The sequence below is a fragment of the Bufo bufo genome, chromosome 2 (genome assembly GCF_905171765.1).
Source record: "Bufo bufo chromosome 2, aBufBuf1.1, whole genome shotgun sequence".
NCBI lineage: Eukaryota > Metazoa > Chordata > Amphibia > Anura > Bufonidae > Bufo > Bufo bufo.
In genome coordinates, this window is record NC_053390.1 from 258,266,560 (window position 1) to 258,287,188 (window position 20,629).

General features: G+C 42.7%; 2 protein-coding genes across 2 annotated transcripts in view; one reads left to right on the forward strand and one right to left on the reverse strand.

Annotated features, from left to right (window-relative positions):
- RNF10 (ring finger protein 10) overlaps positions 1 to 1,200 on the reverse strand; it is a 42,494-nt gene extending 41,294 nt beyond the window's left edge. Inside the window, exon 1 of the mRNA XM_040416500.1 lies at positions 597 to 1,200. Coding sequence (XP_040272434.1) covers positions 597 to 705 — 109 coding nt within the window. The 5' untranslated portion in view covers positions 706 to 1,200. The remainder of the gene's footprint in view (positions 1 to 596) is intronic.
- A 69-nt stretch (positions 1,201 to 1,269) lies between these two features.
- The window catches only part of COQ5 (coenzyme Q5, methyltransferase), a 31,325-nt gene continuing 11,965 nt past the window's right edge, over positions 1,270 to 20,629 (forward strand). The window contains exons 1-5 of the mRNA XM_040416501.1: positions 1,270 to 1,490; positions 7,405 to 7,554; positions 12,193 to 12,417; positions 15,262 to 15,368; positions 16,144 to 16,232. Coding sequence (XP_040272435.1) covers positions 1,337 to 1,490; positions 7,405 to 7,554; positions 12,193 to 12,417; positions 15,262 to 15,368; positions 16,144 to 16,232 — 725 coding nt within the window. The 5' untranslated portion in view covers positions 1,270 to 1,336. The remainder of the gene's footprint in view (positions 1,491 to 7,404; positions 7,555 to 12,192; positions 12,418 to 15,261; positions 15,369 to 16,143; positions 16,233 to 20,629) is intronic.

Consider the following 20,629-nt stretch of genomic DNA (forward strand, 5'->3'; position numbering starts at 1 on the left):
TAAGCTAGTCTACACAGAGCAATATCACTGGTAGAGGGCAAATAACAGGACAGCGAAGCCATCATGTCTTATCGCCCAAGTAAACTTTGCAGGAGGCACAGGAGATTAGACGGGGTGGTGACACTAGTGACTATCTGCTGCTGCAGGACTGGGTGGAATGACACAAGGCAGACTGATCAGATTACACAGGCTGAAGGTTTCTGACCTGCCATGGCACACGCTGCTACCCAAAATAATAGGAAAGCAGAACACCTCCTCCCTGTTGGAATGATCCCCAGACGTGCCACTGTACACATCTCATCCATAGGTTATTACCCATGCCAGGTAAAGTGGGCACCAGCTGTGTGTACAGTGATGGGCACAAAGTAGGCTGGTATACTAAAGAAGCTGACCTGCCCAATATGGTCTCCAGCTCCCACAGGGGCCATCGCCCAGCTTTATGAAGGGAGACATCCACCACTGCTGTCAGTACAAGCAGGGCCCCGGGAAAGCTGGGGGAGGCCCCCTGTCTTCACCCAGCTTTCCCAGCTTACATAACCGAAGACATTCAGGGCTGTTATTTGGGAGCACTCCCCCTCCACACACACGGTCATTACCATTCTTGGGCTTAGAGTCCCCGGAAGGCCCAGTAGAGCCCGAACGGTTCTGGGTTTTGCTGGTGTTGTTGGATCCGGGCTCCATGTCTGAGGCCGGGCTCAGCGGCATAGACCGCAGGGAGGGCGGGGGAAGCACCGTGCAGGGGCCGGCTTGGAGCCAGGAGCATGGCGTTGAGACGCTGCGGGTAACGGAGAGCGGTATTCATGGCGACATCTTGATATCCAACCAGGAAAGAAAAGAAAAGTAGTAAGGAAGGCTGACGGGAAGATTCCGGGGGAGAGCGGGGAGCGCGGGGCCCCACTGACGGGAGGCGAGACCGGGCGCTGCGGGCCCCGCTACACAGCAGTGAACTCGATAGCAGCAGGCCTCACTACAGTCGTCGTATCAGGAGGGGAGGAAGGCCTTGGCTGAAGCAGCAGCCCCTCAGGACGTGCAGGGTCCGGGAGCAGAGGGCCCCAGGGAGCGGGATGGACCCGGTTAATAGGAGCCCGGCCCCTCAGGGGACTCGCGTCACTGCTCGCTGTAGGATTCCCCCCGCTCCCGTGAAGGAGCAAACAACCGTAAGCGCTCCTGTAATGGCGACTGCCCGCCTGACGGTGTAAAGTCCCCGGATGACGAGTTTTTATACTGGGGGGTGTGGCTCGGCGGCAGGGCTTCTGGGACATGTAGTTTCTGGCCTGTGACGTGTGTGGCAGAGTCTGGTACACCAGGCAGAGGTCAGCGGGGCTGGAGCGCTAATATGGCGGCTCCTGTGAATACTGTCAGCCGCTGGTGCCTGTCCTCATGGAGGATGCCGAGGCTTGTCTGTCAGCGCCTCCACCAGACACAGGCCTCCGGGAAAGAGACCCACTTCGGTTTCCAGACTGTGCCGGAAGAGGAGAAGGGGGGAAGGGGTAAAGAGCTGTGGAGTGTTTCTGGAGGTTTATACGTACATAGGTCTATACTTCTCTACATGTAATACATAGTGTATACATACATAGATCTGTACTTCTCTACATGTAATACATAGTGTATACATACATACATAGGTCTGTACTTCTCTACATGTAATACATAGTGTATACATACATAGGTCTGTACTTCTCTACATGTAATACATAGTGTATACATACATAGGTCTGTACTTCTCTACATGTAATACATAGTGTATACATACATAGGTCTGTACTTCTCTACATGTAATACATAGTGTATACATACATACATAGGTCTGTACTTCTCTACATGTAATACATAGTGTATACATACATAGGTCTGTACTTCTCTACATGTAATACATAGTGTATACATACATAGGTCTGTACTTCTCTACATGTAATACATAGTGTATACATACATAGATCTGTACTTCTCTACATGTAATACATAGTGTATACATACATAGATCTGTACTTCTCTACATGTAATACATAGTGTATACATACATACATAGGTCTGTACTTCTCTACATGTAATACATACATACATAGTGTATACATACATAGATCTGTACTTCTCTACATGTAATGCATAGTGTATACATACATACATACATAGTGTATACATACATACATAGGTCTATACTTCTCTACATGTAATACATAGTGTATACATACATACATAGTGTATACATACATAGGTCTGTACTTCTCTACATGTAATGCATAGTGCATACATACATAGTATATACATACATAGGTCTGTACTTCTCTACATGTAATGCATAGTGTATACATACATACATAGGTCTGTACTTCTCTACATGTAATGCATAGTGTATACATACATACATAGGTCTGTACTTCTCTACATGTAATACATAGTGTATATATATACAGTACAGACCAAAACTTTGGACACACCTTCTCATTCAAAGAGTTTTCTTTATTTTCATGACTATGAAGGCATCAAAACTATGAATTAACACATGTGGAATTATATACATAACAAACAAGTGTGAAACAACTGAAAATATGTCATATTCTAGGTTCTTCAAAGTAGCCACCTTTTGCTTTGATTACTGCTTTGCACACTCTTGGCATTCTCTTGATGAGCTTCAAGAGGTAGTCCCCTGAAATGGTCTTCCAACAGTCTTGAAGGAGTTCCCAGAGATGCTTAGCACTTGTTGGCCCTTTTGCCTTCACTCTGCGGTCCAGCTCACTCCAAACCATCTCGATTGGGTTCAGGTCCGGTGACTGTGGAGGCCAGGTCATCTGGCGCAGCACCCCATCACTCTCATTCATGGTCAAATAGCCCTTACTTTTAAAGTTTTCCAAATTTTTCGGCTGACTGACTGACCTTCATTTCTTAAAGTAATGATGGCCACTCGTTTTTCTTTACTTAGCTGCTTTTTTTTTGCCATAATACAAATTCTAACAGTCTATTCAGTAGGACTATCAGCTGTGTATCCACCTGACTTCTCCTCAACGCAACTGATGGTCCCAACCCCATTTATAAGGCAAGAAATCCCACTTATTAAACCTGACAGGGCACACCTGTGAAGTGAAAACCATTTCAGGGGACTACCTCTTGAAGCTCATCAAGAGAATGCCAAGAGTGTGCAAAGCAGTAATCAAAGCAAAAGGTGGCTACTTTGAAGAACTTAGAATATGACATATTTTCAGTTGTTTCACACTTGTTTGTTATGTATATAATTCCACATGTGTTAATTCATAGTTTTGATGCCTTTATAGTCATGAAAATAAAGAAAACTCTTTGAATGAGAAGGTGTGTCCAAACTTTTGGTCTGTACTGTACATACATAGCTCTGTACTTCTTTACATGTAATACATAGTGTATACATACATAGTGTATACATACATAGTGCAGGAGGATGCCTCGTCATAAATTAGGCGCATCCTCTGGCAGTGCAGAATGCGCCGGTCCTGATAAATCTTCCCGTCGGTGTAGCATGCGCATAGTTTGGTTGGGCGTTATCTTTTCTGCAACAATTGGAGCCATTTCTGCTGATAGGAGGATGATAAATGAGGCGTAATATGCACCAATTTGATAGCCCTTCTCACTTTGACATTTATAACTCGTTACTAGCGTGTTGCATTTTTTATGGTGAAAATTCTGGCGCAAATCAAAACGCCATTCTTTTGGCGCATCTGACACCATAATTCTGGCGCAGCATGCTTAGTAAATCTCCCCCATTAATTCCTGATCTGAGTGTGTCAAAGGTTGTCATGAGTTTATATTCCCGCGTTCTCCTGTCCTTCTGAGACTTGAAATTCCCTTTTAATATCAAGACTTTCATGTCTGCGATGATGTGGTCATGGCTGCAAAAATGTTTTAGTACAGTACGGTCAGATAATGTGTTATAACGTGCCTGATGAAGAGACCTGTCGTCTCCATGGCTTGCAGTTTTCTCATCTTTTCAGTTAGCCATTAAAAGGTATCAACTACTAAGGAATTTCAGTTTTTTATCTGCTATTTAGGCCTCATGCGCACGGCAGTTGTTTTGGTCCGCATCCGAGCCGCAGTTTTGGCGGCTCGGATGCGGACCCATTCCCTTCAATGGGGCCGCAAAAGATACGGACAGCACTCCGTGTGCTTTCCGCATCCGTTGTTCTGTTCCGTGGTCCGCTAAAAAATAATAACGTCCTATTCTTGTCCGCGCGTTGCGGACAAGAATAGGCAGTTATATTAACCCCATTCCCGACCTTTGACGTAGTTACGTCATGGGAACCACCGAGTTCCCGCAATTTGACGTAATAGTACGTCATAGCGATCGCACGGGCACCGGAGCGGTGCGATCACTGCAGGGGCCCGAAAGTCCGTGGTAGCCGGGCCCCTGCTGTACCTTCTATGCCGCGGTCCGCGCTGACCGCGACATAGAAGAGGTTTGTGTCAGGTGAACGATCGCATCGAGTCCCCGCGCTGCTGTGGCGGGGACCCGATGCGACACAAGGCAGCCTGATGCCGTGCAGAGGCTGCCCAATGCCTTGCACGGCATCGGAAACTGCCTTCTACGGGAGCCGAGGAGATCCACCCTGTCCGATAAACACCATAAAAAAAATAAAAACAGTAAAAAAAAAAGCCATTTTTGTCACTTTACATCACAAAAAGTGCAACACCAAGCGATCAAAAAGGCGAATGCCCCCAAAATGGTATCAATAAAACCGTCACCTCATCCCGCAAAAAATGAGCCCCTACCTAAGACAATCGCCCAAAAAATAAAAAAACTATAGCTCTCAGAACATGGAGACACTAAAAAATTATTTTTTTGGTTTCAAAACTTTTATTATTGTGCTAAAGTGAAATACATAAAAAAAGTATACATATTAGGTATCGCCACGTCTGTAACAAACAGCTGTATAAAAAATATCACATGATCTAACCACTCAGGTGAACATTACATCACAAAAATTGCAACAGCAAGTGATCAAAAAGGCATATGCCCCCCAAAATAGTACTAATCAGACCGTCATCTCATCCCGCAGAAAATGAGACCCTACCTGAGAGAATCGGTAAAAAAATAAAAAAGCTATGGCTCTCAGACTATGAGACACTAAAATATCATTATTTCGGTTTCAAAAATGCTATTATTGTGTAAAACTTAAATAAATAAGAAAAAGTAGACATATTAGGTATTGCCACGTGCGTAACGATCTGCTCTATAAAAAAAGTCACATGACCTAATCCCTCAGGTAAACGCTGTAAAAAAATAAAATAAAATGGTGCCAAAACATAATTTTTTTTGTTACTTTGCCTCACAAAAAACGTAATATAGAGCAATAAAAAATCATATGTACCCCAATATAGTTCCAATAAAACTGTCACCTTATCCCGTACTTTGCAAAATGTAGTCACCTTTTTTGAGTTTCTACTGTAGGGGTGCATCAGGGGGGCTTCAAATGGGACATGGCATCTAAAAACCAGTTCAGCTAAATCTGCCTTCCAAAAACCATATGGCATTCCTTTCCTTCTGCACCCTGCCGTGTGCCCGTACAGCAGTTTACGATCACATGTGGGGTGTTTATGTAAACCGCAGAATCAGGGTAATAAATAGAGTTTTATTTGGCTGTTAACCCTTGCTTTGCTACTGGAAAAAATGGATTAAATTGTAAAATCTGCCAAAAAAGTGAAATTCTGAAATTTCATCTCCATTTTCCATCAATTCTTGTGGAACACCTAAAGGGTTAACAAGGTTTGTAAAATCACTTTTGTATACCTTGAGGGGTGTAGTTTCTAAAATGGGGTCATTTTTGGATGGTTTCTATTATGTAAGCCTCACAAAGTGACTTCAGACCCGAAGTGGTCCTTAAAAAGTGGGTTTTGGAAATTTTCCGAAAAATTTCAAGATTTGCTCCCATACTTCTAAGCCTTGTAACGTCCCCAAAAAATAAAATGTCATTTTCAAAATGATTCAAACATGAAGTAGACATATGGGGAATGTAAAGTAATTACTATTTTTGAAGGTATTACTATCTATTCTAAAAGTAGAGAAATTGAAATTTGGAAATTTGCTAATTTTTCAAAATTTTGGGTAAATATGGTATTTTTTATGAATAAAAATGATTTTTTTTTACTTCTTTTTACCACTGTCATGAAGTACAATATGTGACGAGAAAACTATCTCAGAATGGCATGAATAAGTAAAAGCATTTTAAAGTTATCACCACATAAAGTGACACTGGTCAGATTTGCAAAAAATGGCCTGGGCAGGAAGGTGAAAACAGGCCCGGGGTTGAAGGGGTTAAAGGCTGTCCTGCCATTCCGCAAAATTGCGGAAACGCACACGGACGCCATTGCAGACCACAAAACACACAACGGTCGTGTGCATGAGGCCTTACTGGCCAACATAATGTATTGGTCAGTAAATAAAACACTAGAGAATCTTCTTGTCCAATTCTTTCCGAGATTTGTTGGACATGTCCCTTCTTGGTGCGGTTGCGGCTTTAAACTGCCGGCCCATGAACTTCAGCACTTGCCTTCCAGTGAAAACAATGGGAAGCAGACACCAGGCGTCCACCAGCCAAATTTTGGCGTTTTTCAGCTAGGGCTGCAGCTATCGATTATTTTAGTAATCAAGTAATCTATCGATTAACCCAACAATTAATCGAGTACTCTAATAAGAAAGAACTAATAAAAAATAACCTTTTCCTTTATAAAATGTTATCAGACCCCCCTGTGATGTTATCAGACCCCCCGTTCCATCAGCTCCCCCCAGTGCCATCAGTCCTTTGTGCCATCAGCTGCCCCTATTCCATCTGCACCCCCCCCCCCTCCCCAGTGCCACCATCTCCACTCCTAGTCTCCAGCAGCCCTTTCATACTTACCTCTCCTGTAGGGGTGCCGCTCCACAACTCCTCTGTCGTCTTCTCCGCACGCTGCACTGTCGTCCTGACGTCACGCAGCGTCAGGTGATAGTGCACTATGCCCTGACGATGTGTCAGGAGGACAGAGCAGCTCACGGGCCGGCGGGTGCCCACGGAGCGGTGAGTAGTAGCAAGCACTTCACTCCAGCTCCGTGGTCACAAACGAATCCTTGATGCAAAAAATTTGCATTGAGAATTTTTTTGTGTTGAATTACTCGATTCAATCGAGTAATCGTTTCAGCCCTATTTTTAGCATTATCAAAACTAGGGCAAGGGAAAACTGAAGCAGTTACCAGTTGCAACCATCAGATTCCAGCTCAAGCCCTTTGGAAAACTGGAAGCTCTGGGCATTTTTCTTTTTCCCTTGTACTAGTTTTGACAAATCTTCTCCTTGTTCTATCCTTCGGGGGTTTTGTGTAATTAAAACTTTCTCATTTGGTAAATTTAGTTCACAAAGTACTAATGCTGATAATCTGATCTCATTTTACTGTTTATTACTTTTTAGTGTATCATGTATTTGAAAGTGTTGCTAAGAAGTATGATGTCATGAATGACTCCATGAGCCTGGGAATTCACCGCTTGTGGAAGGACTGGCTGGTGCGTCACATGAACCCTACTCCTGGCACTCAGTTACTCGATGTGGCAGGAGGAACAGGTAATTCATGTTATTGTATAGTCATGAACCACTTTTATCACCATCTACAGGGTGGGTGACAAATGTATAATTATTTGGGGGTCCTGGAGTCCCCTGTGTGAATGGAACTTTGGTGTGCATGCCTGACCACCACTCCCTTCACTTCTGTGGGACTGCCAACTACAGCGCTCTATCTCCAGATACCCCAAAGTCAGGTAGTGGCTCATAGCTAGCTAAGGCTACTTTCACACTACCGTTCAGAGCGGGTCCGTCTGATGTCTGCACAGACGGATCCGCTCCTATAATGCAGACGTTTGGATCCGTTCAGAACGGATCCATCTGCATTATAGTTTAAAAAAAAAACGAAGTCTGAAAGTAGCCTGAACGGATCCGTCCAGACTTTACATTGAAAGTCAATGGGGGACGGATCCGTTTGAAGATTGAGCCATATGGTGTCATCTTCAAAAGGATCCGTCCCCATTGACTTCCATTGTAAGTCTGGACGGATCCGCTTGCCTCCGCACGGCCAGGCGAACACCCGAACGCTGCAAGCAGCGTTCAGGTGTCCGCTTGCTGAGCGGAGGCTGAACGCTGCCAGACTGATGCATTCTGAGCGGATCCGCATCCACTTAGAATGCATTAGGGCAGTACGGATGCGTTCGGGGCCGCTTATGAGACCCTTCAAACGGAGCTCACAAGCGGAGCCCCGAACGCTAGTGTGAAAGTAGCCTTAAGTGTGTGGCCAGCTTTAGAAGTGATATGTTTTATCTGATCCAGTCATTTATTGTGCCTGTCCACCACACACACAGTATGTAAGTAAGGCTACTTTGACACTAGCGTTTTTGCTGGATCTGCCAAAAACGCTTCCGTTACTGATAATACAACTATCTGCATCCGTTATGAACGGATCCGGTTGTATTATCTTTAACATACCCAAGACGGATCCGTCATGAACTCTATTGAAAGTCAATGGGGGACGGATCAGTTTTCTATTGTGTCAGATTGTTTCAGAGAAAACGGATCCGTCCCCTTTGACTTGCATTGTGGGTCGTGACGGATTTGTCTTTCTCCGCATCCCAGGACAGAAAGCAAACCGCAGCATGCTGCTTTCCGGTATGAGAACGGAACAGAACGCATTTTGGAGCATTCCGTTCTGTTCAGTTACATTTTGTCCCCATTGACAATGAATGGGGACAAAACTGAAGCGTTTTTTTTCCGGTATTGAGACCCTATGACGGATCTCAATACCGGAAAATATTAACGCTAGTGTGAAAGTAGCCTAAGTGTGGACTTTTCCAAGTGGTTACTGTAAAGAATTAACTATAAAAAGTTGTATTTGGTTGGAAAGGGGGTGGTCTGCTTATAGAGAGGCAGCTTCCATAGAGTATAATGGATAGGAAAACTTATCACAGAAAAAATCAGTCTGCAAAGGGGCCCCCCCCCCTTTGCAGACTGATTTTTTTCTGTGATAAGTTTTCCTATGAGGCTTCTCATAGAGGTGGTCTTTTGGCATTTGAACATGATTTAAATGGGAACCGAAAAAGCTCCCCAGTGAATAATTACATTGGGGGTTTCCTTCTGAATATTAGGGAGTTTACAGTCTTTTCCTAATTGACAAATCTTTAAAATTGGACAAATATTATTTGCACTGTTTTTTTGACACAATAAAAGCACACAGAGCTATGTGGACTGGATATTGCGGATGTGCTAGCGGCCATCTAGCAACCCATGTCCTCAGCTCTATACCCAAAATCCCGGTGACAGGTTCCCGTTAAAGAGGAGCTGTCACATCTCCTGACATGTCTGTAACTACTTGTATTCCCCATGTACTAACGATTCTGGAGCATCTATTCTTATGACTTTATGTTGTGCTGTTCCCCTATTATTCCTGCTCAGATTTTACTGGCAGTACGGATTGGACAGTCAGACCAGTCTGTAGACTGTTACACTGAACCCAATAGCGTTGCAAAGTTGTAGCAATTGGAGTACTACTTTGTATCTCTGATTGGCAACACTAAGGTGCCAAACCAATAGTGGTACTCTATTTAATACACGCTCTCCTCTCCAGCCAGCCTCTCAATACATCCCCTCATCTCATGCCTTTGTATCGCTGTCGGCCTTATAAAAACACCTGTTAATAGAAGTCAGCTGAAAGTTTTCATGTTTTCTTTTGTCCTTATGTATAGAATTATCAACTATATATTTTTTTATATTTTTTGCAAATAAAGGCTACGTTTTGATAATAAATAATAATCTTTATTTATATAGCCGCTATATTTAGGACAGGCACTCACTATATGGAATCACCTCCTGCGGTTTTTCACAAAAGGTTTATTTCCAATTTCTTCATACCAAATGAAACTACTTAAATTATACTCTAAAATAAATATTAAAATAAAATTGCATAAAATAACACTATAGAACCATATAATAAGACCATAAAATCCCCTCTGCAATGCTGCTAATGGTGTAGATAAAGTATACCTGGGACTGTAAAAAGACAATAAATTGAAGAAGAAAGTTATGCCAAAACTGCTTCAGTGGAGCGCTCCTGAGAAGCTTTGAAAAGGAAACCTGCAGCGCAAGTGAACATAGCGATTCAACAGAACACGTGGGGCGCTGAGGAACCACGTTGGGCGCTGAGGAACCACGTGGGGCGCTGAGCTCGAGTCAGTTCACAACTTCGCCTGTTAATTTAATTGCCCAGCGAACACACAACGGGACATAGGTGAGTCTGTACTTCCATCCACGTGGGACGCCACAATTGGAGACAGACGGACAAGGACAGTAAGTAAACCATTCTAATTATTACTTATGTGATGGAATGGAGAGTGTGTCCTGGATATTGATCAGACGCAGCAAGGTGGAAGTTTAAGGTCATTTTCACACGATAAAGGTGAATGTTTGATACTGGAACCACATAGTCTGCAACGGACTATTATTAAACCTCCTTCACTGTGAGTGCATATTACCAACGTTCACCGCAGACTAACCCTGGAAATGAAGTGAACTTTTGGGGAATGATATAAATATTAAGACGGCTGTAAAGTTGAAGTATATGAACTGAAAGATATGGATTAGGCAATACCTGCGTGAAGTGCAATTAGCAGCATTGCAGAGGTATTATAAGGATCTATGGTGTTATTTTATGCAAGTTTATTTGAATGCTTATTTTAGTGTATATTTTAAGTCGTTTTATTTGTTCTTAAGAAATTAGAAATGAAGCTTTTGTGAAAAACCGCAGGAGGTGATCTGTGACTCCATATAGTGAGTGCCTGTCCTAAATATAGCGACTAATGTCCAATTCTCTTTCTCTGACTTGGGCGAGTCAGATTTGGATACGAGCACCAATTCCATTATCACCAGACAGTGAGCCACCTATTCTTTGTTTATTTATATAGCGCCACCATATTCCGCAGTGCTTTACAATTCAGAGGGTTCATGTACAAAACAAAGGACATCACAACGTAACTAGCTAATTTACAACTGAAACACTGGGAGTGAGGGCCCTGCTCGCAAGAGCTTACAATCTATGGGGAAATAGGGGTGAGACAAAAGGTAGTTGATTGTGAGATGTAGTAATCAAGCCATTTTTGTACTGAAAGCAGTGGTGTAGGCCGATCTGTAGATCGAGTTCAGGTCTGAGGAGTTGGTGGGTGGGGGAGGGGTTACTCGGGGAACAGTTAGTTTAGGGAGCATGATAAGCCTGCCTAAAAATGTGTTTTCAAGGCACGTTTAAAGGTAGAGAAGGTGGAAATTAACCTGATATTCCGGGGCAGAGTATTCCAGAGAGTAGGTGCAGCTCAAGAAAAGTCTTGAAGATGGGAGTGAGAGGTACGAATTATGGAGGTTATTAATCTTAGATCGCTAACAGAATGGAGAGCACGAATTGGGTGGTAGATGGAGATGTGTGGAGAGCTTTGTGGGTGAGGGTGAGAAGTTTGAACTGTATTCTGTGGTGGATGGGCAACCAGTGAAGTACAGGCTAGAGGCACAGGCTAGAGGCATCAGTGTAGCGGTTGGATGGATAGATAAGCCTGGCTGCAGCATTTAGGACAGGCTAAAGGGGGGAGAGTTTAGTGAGAGGGAGACCGATTAGTAATGCGTTGCAGTAGTCAAGACGAGAATGAATCAAGGCAACAACAAGAGTTTTTGCCGTTTCCATTGCAAGAAAAGGGCGGATTCTGGAGATGTCCTTGAGGTGCAGACGACAAGAGCGTGTAAGTGATTGAATATGGGGAACAAAGGAAAGATCAGAGTCAAATGTGGCCCCAAGACAGCGGGCATGTTGCACAGGAGTTATGATAGTGCTGTAGACAGAAATAGAAATATCAAGTTTAGGTGAGTTAGTAGATGGGGGAAAGACAAGAAGTTCCGTTTTTGAGAGGTTCTATGCTAGATACAGAGAGGACATGATGTTAGAGACAGCTCTAACTAACTAACCGCAACCTACTTTTCCACAAACAATTCAAAACTGGAATAAGCGATCTAAAAATGCAAAAGATCACACAATGTTTGTGCAAGTGAGTGCAAAAAGTCGCACAAGCCCTATTCTGTTATTTTTATTTTTTATATTTTTTGTGAGTGAGGATTCTGGAGTGAAGGTAGGATAAATCAGGGCCAATGTTCTCTTTTATTGACATGACTTTCTATTTACAGGAGATGTTGCGTTTCGCTTTATTAATTATATCCAGGCACAGAGGGAAAAATTCAACCGTAATAAACTGGATCATCAACAAAATCTGTCATGGTCAGACATCTCAAGGACTTATAGCCAGGAGCAGGAGGGCTCATTGATGGGCTCTAAGGCTGTGATCTGTGATATAAACAAGGAGATGTTGAAGGTTGGGAAGGAGAAGTCCTTACGGCTTGGTTATTCTGAAGGTATGTAATAGGGAGGTAATTATTTTGTGCTGGTTGCTCCTGTTTGATTTTTCGTTTAGCGCCGTTCTAATGGTGCGGTCAAAACACAGTTGATTGCCAGATTTAGCAAGAATTTGACTGAACTGTGTGAATAGATGCTAAAGGCGCTAATACACATTGATTCAGCCAATAGTTATCTCTTCCGAATACCCCATACACGCTTGGACAAATGTGTAGGTGTATTCAATGAAGAAATATACAGGTGAAACTCCAAAAATGAGAATATCGTGCAAAGTTCATTTATTTCAGTAATGCAACTTAAAAGGTGAAACTAACATATGAGAGACTCATTACATGCAAAGCGAGATATTTCAAGCCTTTATTTGGTATAATTTGGATGATTATGGCTTACAGCTTATGAAACCTCAAAGTCACAATTTTGAGGTCCCCTTTGCTCAGGGGGTATGGATTAATTAGCTGACTAGAGTGTGACACTTTGAGCCTAGAATATTGAACCTTTTCACAACATTCAAATTTTAAGCTGCATTAATGCAATTCCTTTTAATTTGCATTAGGCCTCATGCACACGACCGTTGTTTCATTCCGTGTTCGTTGTGCCGTTTTTCGTGATTTTCTGCGGACCCATTGACTTTCAATGGGTCAGTTGAAAACTCGGCTAATGCACCGTTTGCCATCCGCGTCCGTGATCCGTGGTTCCAGTCCGTCAAAAAAATATAACCTGTCCTATTTTTTTTCATGGAAAACGGTTTCGCGGACCCATTCAAGTCAATGGGACCGCTAAAAAACGCGGAGGCACACAAGATTGTCATCCGCGTCCGTTTTTTCCCCTATCATTTGCATGGCAAACTTGTCTTATACTTTTTTTTACTTTTCTTTATGTCTGGTGGTCCTCCAAAAATAAAGGAAGACACACGGAAACGGAACAACGGAACACCATTTTGCGGAACGGAACACAACAATGGTCGTGTGCATGAGGCCTTACTGAAATAAGTGGACTTTTGCACGATATTCTAATTTTTCGAGTTTCACCTGTAAGTAAGCCACTGCCAGACACTTCTGATGGCTTAACTCCTGGGAGAACAAAAAGATTGCGCAAAAATATTCTTGCAAATATTCGAGGGGCCTTAAAGGGGGTTGCTTCTTCTGTTTACCTGCTCGCTGTTAATAATGCTGAAGCAAGCAGTGTAATTACAGCTCCTCTGTGCCATTCACTTGAATGGGATAGAGTGTAACTACAACTGCTCTGTACTATTCATGTGAATGCGACGGAGGAGCTATAATTACACTGCTCGCCATTGCCATTTTGACAGTGAGCAGGTAAACAATGAAGAGAATGCAGTGCATCCCGGACCGCTGCACTCTCTTCTAGGGTTGTTTCGGGTATCGAATTTTCAATACCTAATCAATACTTTTGCTTAGTATCTTCCCCGATACCAGGATTTGCCTTTTTTCGATACTGGGCTTCGCTATTGCGCAGTCTAGTATCAGAGAACAAGGAGCGCGCTGCTCTCAGCGTGCTACGTGTTCTCCTCAGCAGCACAGGGGAGAAGGAAGCAGTCTCTCCCTCCCCCGTGCCGCTGCTGCTACTGCCATCAATTAGGAGAGAGGGGCAGGCACACTGCGCCACCAATGAAAGTAAATGTTTAATACAAATTCCGGAGGCGGGTGCTGGCGGGGAGCTGCGATTAGTGGCAGTTAACCCTTCAGGTGCCGCACACGCCTCCTGTATTAAATGTTAATTATATTATCATAGGTGGCGCAGTGCGCCCCCTCTCCTCAACCCCCCCAATATTAAAATCATTGGCGGCACAGTGCGCCCCCACACCTCAACCCCCCCGCATTAAAATCATTAGTGGCAGTGGCCACAGGGTCCCCCTCACCTCCTCCTCATTGGTGGCAGTGGCAGTTCCGATTGGAGCCCCAGCAGTATAATCCTGGGGCTCCGATCGGTTACCATGGCAGCCAGGACGCTACTGAAGCCCTGGCTGCCATAGTCGGCTCCCTGCTGCTGTGTGTACTATGCGCAGGGAGAGTGTGAAGTCCTATTCACCCTGATAGATCTCTAGCAGGGTGAATAGGACAAGGGATTAAAAGATCCCAGATTCTAGCCCCTAAGGGGGGAAATAGTTATTATAGGACAAGGGATTAAAAGATCCCAGATTCTAGCCCCTAAGGGGGGAAATAATTATTAAATAAAAAGTAAAAAAAAAAACATCAAAATATTAAGTATAAATCACCCCGCTTTCCCTAGTTGGAAAAGTCCAAACTATTAAAATATTTTAAAAAATGTCCTATGTGGGGAGCGCCGTAACAGAAAAATAAATAAATAAAAACTCTGCGATTCGCCATTTTTTTTTTGTCACCTTGCCCCCCCCCCCCCCCCCTCCCCCCCCCCTCCCAAAAAAAATAGGATCAGACTGTTCTATTATGGGCCGGACGTTATATAAAATGCAGAATGCACGCGGCTTTTTTTGGTGGTGTTTTTATTTTTTTCGCATGGTATCGAGTATCACAACACTTTTTTATGGTATCGAAACCGAATCAAAATTTTGGTATCGAAACAACCCTACTCTCTTCGTACATCTGATCCCGACACCCCCACCGATCTGATATTGATGACCTTTCCTGAGGATTGGCCATTAATATGGGAAAAACAGAAAACGCCTTTAAGGCTGGAATTGTAACGGCAGTTTTTCTTGCTTTTAAATACTGGAGTATCAAGAGAAGTATCAGCACATCTACATTGTGTTTCTGCCCTTTATTTATGAGACGTTTATGGCATATATTATTTAAAAAGTTTATTCAAAGGCATTTTGGTGTAAATTCAATATCTTGTCATACTAGGACTTTCTTGGGTGGCTGGGGATGCTGAGGAACTGCCCTTTGCTGATGGAAAATTTGATGTGTATACCATTGCCTTTGGGATTCGAAATGTTACCCATATAGAGAAAGTAAGTAGTAAAAAAAAATTGTGTGAATAGTTTACTGTAAAATGTGTGTTTATTCTCATTCTTGTGGCTACGGAAAAATCACAGACATAACAGTATAAAATGATATGTAATAACATGTAGTAGCATACAGTAAAAAACATACCATCACCATTACCCTGCCCATTACCTTCGTTACAGAGGGGGTGGTGCGTGACACAGGGATTGTCTCTTTGGTGCTTTCTGGATCCCTGTGTCATTCTCCTCCTTGTCTTGGGCAAAGCACAATGTAACTTTTTGCTTGAGTATGCTTTTTACTCTTTGAGCTCCTATGTGCCAATTACGCTGTTAAAGGGGAAATCGGGCTAATCATGTTCTCTGACATGTCTTATAGACTGAAATATAACTCTGTGTTCTGCATGCGCAGACCTTTAAAAATGAGAAAAAAATAAATACCGGATCCGTTTTGCCTGATGACACCGGAAAAACGGATCCGGTATTGCAATGCATTTTTCAGACTGATCAAGATCCTGATCAGTCTGAAAAATGCCTGATCAGTCAGAGAAAATGATACGCGTTTGCATATAGTTTGCCTGATCAGGCAGGCAGTTCAGGCAACGGAACTGCCTGCCGGAATCAAACAACACCTTATTCACTAATTCTGCAAAGTAGGGGACCTCAGATTGCAGGCATCTTTGTGTCAGTATGCAGAGAAGCATTTACAATGAAGTTTAACTATAGAAGTATGGCATGTTAATGTGTTATGATCTATAGCATTTTCAATGCTTTATTTCTAAAGGCTCTTGAAGAAGCCTACCGTGTCTTGAAACCAGGAGGAAGATTTTTATGTCTGGAATTCAGCCAAGTTAACAATCCACTACTAGCCCGGTAAATAATGTTGTGTTGTTGTTGTTATTATATATTAACCCCTTAAGGACCCTGCCATATTTTGCAAATCTGACATGTCACTTAATGTGGTGATAACTTTAAAACGCTTTTACTTATCCAGGCCATTCTGAGACTGTTTTCTCGTCACATATTGTACTTCATGACAGTGGTAAAATTGAGTCAAAAAAAATCATTTTTATTTCAGAAAAATTACCAGATTTACAAAAAATTTAGAAAAATTAGCAAATTTCAATTTCTCTACTTTTATAACAGATAGTGATACCTCCAAAAATAGTTATTACTTTACATTCCCCATATGACTACTTCATGATTGGATCATTTTGTGAATGCCATTAAATTTTTTGGGGACGTTAGAAGTTTAGAAGCAAATCTTGAAATTTTTTATTTTTTTTCCAAAACCTACTTTTTAAGGACCAGTTCAGGTCTGAAGTCACTTTGTGAGGCTTACATAATAGAAACCACCCAAAAATGACCCCATTTTAGAAACTACACCCCTCAAGGTATTCAAAAACAATTTTACAAACTTTGTTAACCCTTTAGGTGTTCCACAAGAATTAATGGAAAATGGCGATGAAATTTCAGAATTTCACTTTTTTGGCAGATTGTCCATTTTTTACAGTAACAAAGCAAGGGTTAACAGCCAAACAAAGCTCAATATTTATTGCTCTGATTCTGTAGTTTACAGAAACACCCTATTTGTGGTCGTAAACTGCTGTATAGGCACAGGGCAGGGCGCAGAAGGAAAGGAATGCCATATGGTTTTTGGAAGGCAGATTTCACTGGGATAATTTTAAGCTGCCATGTCACATTTGAAGACCCCCTGATGCACCCCTAGAGTAGAAACTCCAAAAAAGTGACCTAATTTTAGAAACTACACCTCTCAAGGTATTCAAAACAGATTTTACAAACTTTGTTAACCCTTTAGGTGTTGCACAAGAATTCATGAAAAGTGGAGATTAAATTTCACTTTTTTGGCAGATTTTCCATTTTAATCCATTTTTTTTTCTGCTAACAAAGCAAGGGTTAATAGCCAAACAAAACTCAATATTTATTGCCCCAATTCTGTAGTGTTCAGAAACACCCCATATGTTTTCGTAAACTGCTGTATGGGCACATGGCAGGGTGCAAGAAAAGGAACGCCATATGGTTTTTGGAAGGCAGATTTTGCTGGACAGTTTTTTTACACCATGTCCCATTTGAAGCTCCCCTGATGCACCCCTAGAGTAGAAACTTCCAAAAAGTGACCCCATTTTGAAAACTACGGGATAAGGTGGCAGTTTTGTTGGTACTATTTTAGGGTACATATGATTTTTGGTTTCTCTATATTACACTTTTTGTGAAGCAAGGTGAAAAAATGTGCTGTTTTGGCACCGTTTTTATTTTTTGTTATTTACAACGTTCATCTGACAGGTTAGATCATGTGGTATTTTTTATAGAGCAGGTTGTTACGGACACGACAATACCAAAAATTACGTTTTAGTGTCTCCATAGTCTGAGAGGCATAGTTTTATTTTTTGGGCGATTGTCTTAGGTAGGATATCATTTTTTGCGGGATGAGGTGACAGTTAGATTGGTATTATTTTGGGGGACATACGCCTTTTTGATCGCTTGGTGTTGCACTTTTAGTGATGTAGCATAGTTTTTATAAAAAAAAAATTGACGGTGCTCATTTGAGGGGTTAGGTCATGTGATATTTTTATAGAGACGGAGATACCTAACATGTCTTTTTTTCCATTATTTTTTACAAATTCATTTTACTTTATTTTGGGAAAAGGACGCTTTTTTATAAATGTATTTTTTTCTTGAAACTCAATTTTTTTTGTAAAACTATTTTTTTACTTTTTTTTCACTTTCTTTTTTGTCCTACTCTGGGACTTTTGGGGATGTGATCCCCTTTACAATGCATCACAATATTTCTGTATTGTGATGCATTGGCTGTAAGTGTATTACAAACTGTAATACACTTACAGCCTGTTTGCCTGTGAGATCCAGGGGGCTGGATCTCACAAGCTCTCCCAGAAGGCAGCCATAATGCCTAAGGAAGGCATTGGGCTGCCTTCCCTGCCATCGGGTCCTTGTCACAGCAGCGCGGGGACCCGATGGCTGCTCTCTCCCTCTCTCCACACATCGCACGTGCCGCGATCAGCGCTGACCGCGGCACATCAAGGGTTAATACGCCGGCATGCAGCAGGGGTCCGGTTATCAGTGACTGCCGGACCCCTGCCGCAGATCGGGTGGGTGCATCTCCTGCACCCGCCCGATCACAGGTACGGTGCTGGTTCTTAAGTCATGGACATCTGCGCCGTACATGTACGGCGCAGGTCCTTAGGGGGTTGAAGGGGCTCTCTGGGGATTCATTTAAACCCGTCTTAGAATGTGAGGAGGACTGGTTGCCTCCACTTGCAGAGCTGTCTAGGAGGGAGGGGAGGCCTCACTACACATTACGCTCTAGCACTTGCATATACTACATATTAGTGAGTTTTCCAGTCAGGCTGCTCAGCCATGATGGTGTATCAATGGGAGCCTGTCATCGACAGATGCTCCTGTATGCCTATGCAGTAGCATCTACAGAAGATATGTCAGGAACTCATTCGGTGGGCACTGCAAAATGTGGTGTGAAAGTACCTTTAGCTATCTCTGAAGCCAGGGCTACACACAAACCTTTTATGACTCAACTTCAAATGTCACACAACAGTCAATTGAAAAAAAATAACTATGAGAAAACAACTCCTTAGCCATTTTTATGAATAATGTATACCCGAGCCAAGTTGTGTGCATGGGGCTTCAGTGTGAAAAGAAAAGAAAGTGGCAGTGTGTAGACTGGTTATTTACGTGAAAAAACCTTATAGATGGTGTTTTATTTGACATGAACATAATTGTATTAATCGTGAAACATTCCAGTTTGACCTGTTGTCAGGAATAAGGACCACCTTATTCCTAGTTATTATAATGTTTGCTGTGATAATATATGTTTTATGGTTATGTGTTGTGGTGTAACATGTTCTGGTTTGATTCATATATATATATATATATATATATATATATATATATATATACACAGTATGTATTTATGTATTTGTGTTGCCAGGCCAGCAGCCATTGATGAATTGGTTGAAGGCTGCATATAGGCCGCCGAGATGTCTGCCTCATACCTGGGAAAACAGCAGCCTGCACCCCGGGGGGGTAGTTAGCACAGAGGTGCTAACGAGGATGGGCCCGTTTGCTGGTCACACTCAGGACAGGGGACAGCAGACTCTCCGGCGCCTTGTGTCAGCATGGGGGCTTCCTAACCAGTGCATGAACCATAATCTGTAATCCTTCATAACTTGTTCAGGAGGGATCAGATGTCCCCAAAATCTAGCTTATCATCTCTGGTATGATGGGGGCATCGCATGGACACCAGACATGGCATATCAACTCGTCTTCATCTTCTTAAAATAAGGATCTCATCTTCCGAACGTCTTGGACGTGCAGTTTTTGATATGTTAGGACGATGAGATATGAATTATGAAGAAGGTTTGGGGTCTGTATCTTCACCAAGGCAACTGGGAAACTATCTTTTTGATATTTTCATACCTGTTCCCTAGTTGGCCAGGGGGCCGGCTGCATGGGTAATGTAGCTTGGCCCAGAGGGGCTAAGCCAGAGGTGGGAGTGAGAATCCCCCTCAGGCATGCCCCTGGAGGAAGGGCATAAAAATGAAATCCCTGGATATTTGGGTGTCACAAAGTGGGAGATCCAATCGAATTGGTTTGTTCACCATTACTCTGCCCAAATCTCCGGGGAGGAAAGGACTTTTACCACACAAATGTTAAGTATTAGAACTTTCTTTGTTTTCTCCTTTTTATTTTACAATTGTTTGCCATTTATGTATGTCTCTTGTTAATCATTTTTTGTAACCAAGTACTGTCTATTTTTTATACATTAATCTAAAAGTTTGATGGTTTGTCTTGTAACCTTAAGAACCTGTTAGCTCCATGAAGTGTGTGTGCAGTCTGAGGCTGTATGTTGTTTTTCCGTGAGGCTTGCTATCGTGTGGGTGTCTGCTTGCGAGTGGAACACTCAGGGGTGTCCTGTCGACCTTTTAACTGATGGGTGGTGGCAGTGAAAGTTTTGTGTTAGTGCGTGGGTGTGCTTGCAGGCTTCAGGGGGCGATTTATGCTCAAGTTACGGCCCGGCGTGGGGCGTAACAGCGTGTGAGGGCGTGAGGTGAATCGGCCTGAAGGGCTTGGGCAACTCTTGTCACGTGACGTGGTGGGCCGGTCTGGTCACTAATACGTGACACCTGCCGCTTGTCATTTCTATATAGCTGTCCTAAGAGGATCATACAAGTATATCACTGCAAACAACTAATCGCCAGATATAAAACTTAACTTTT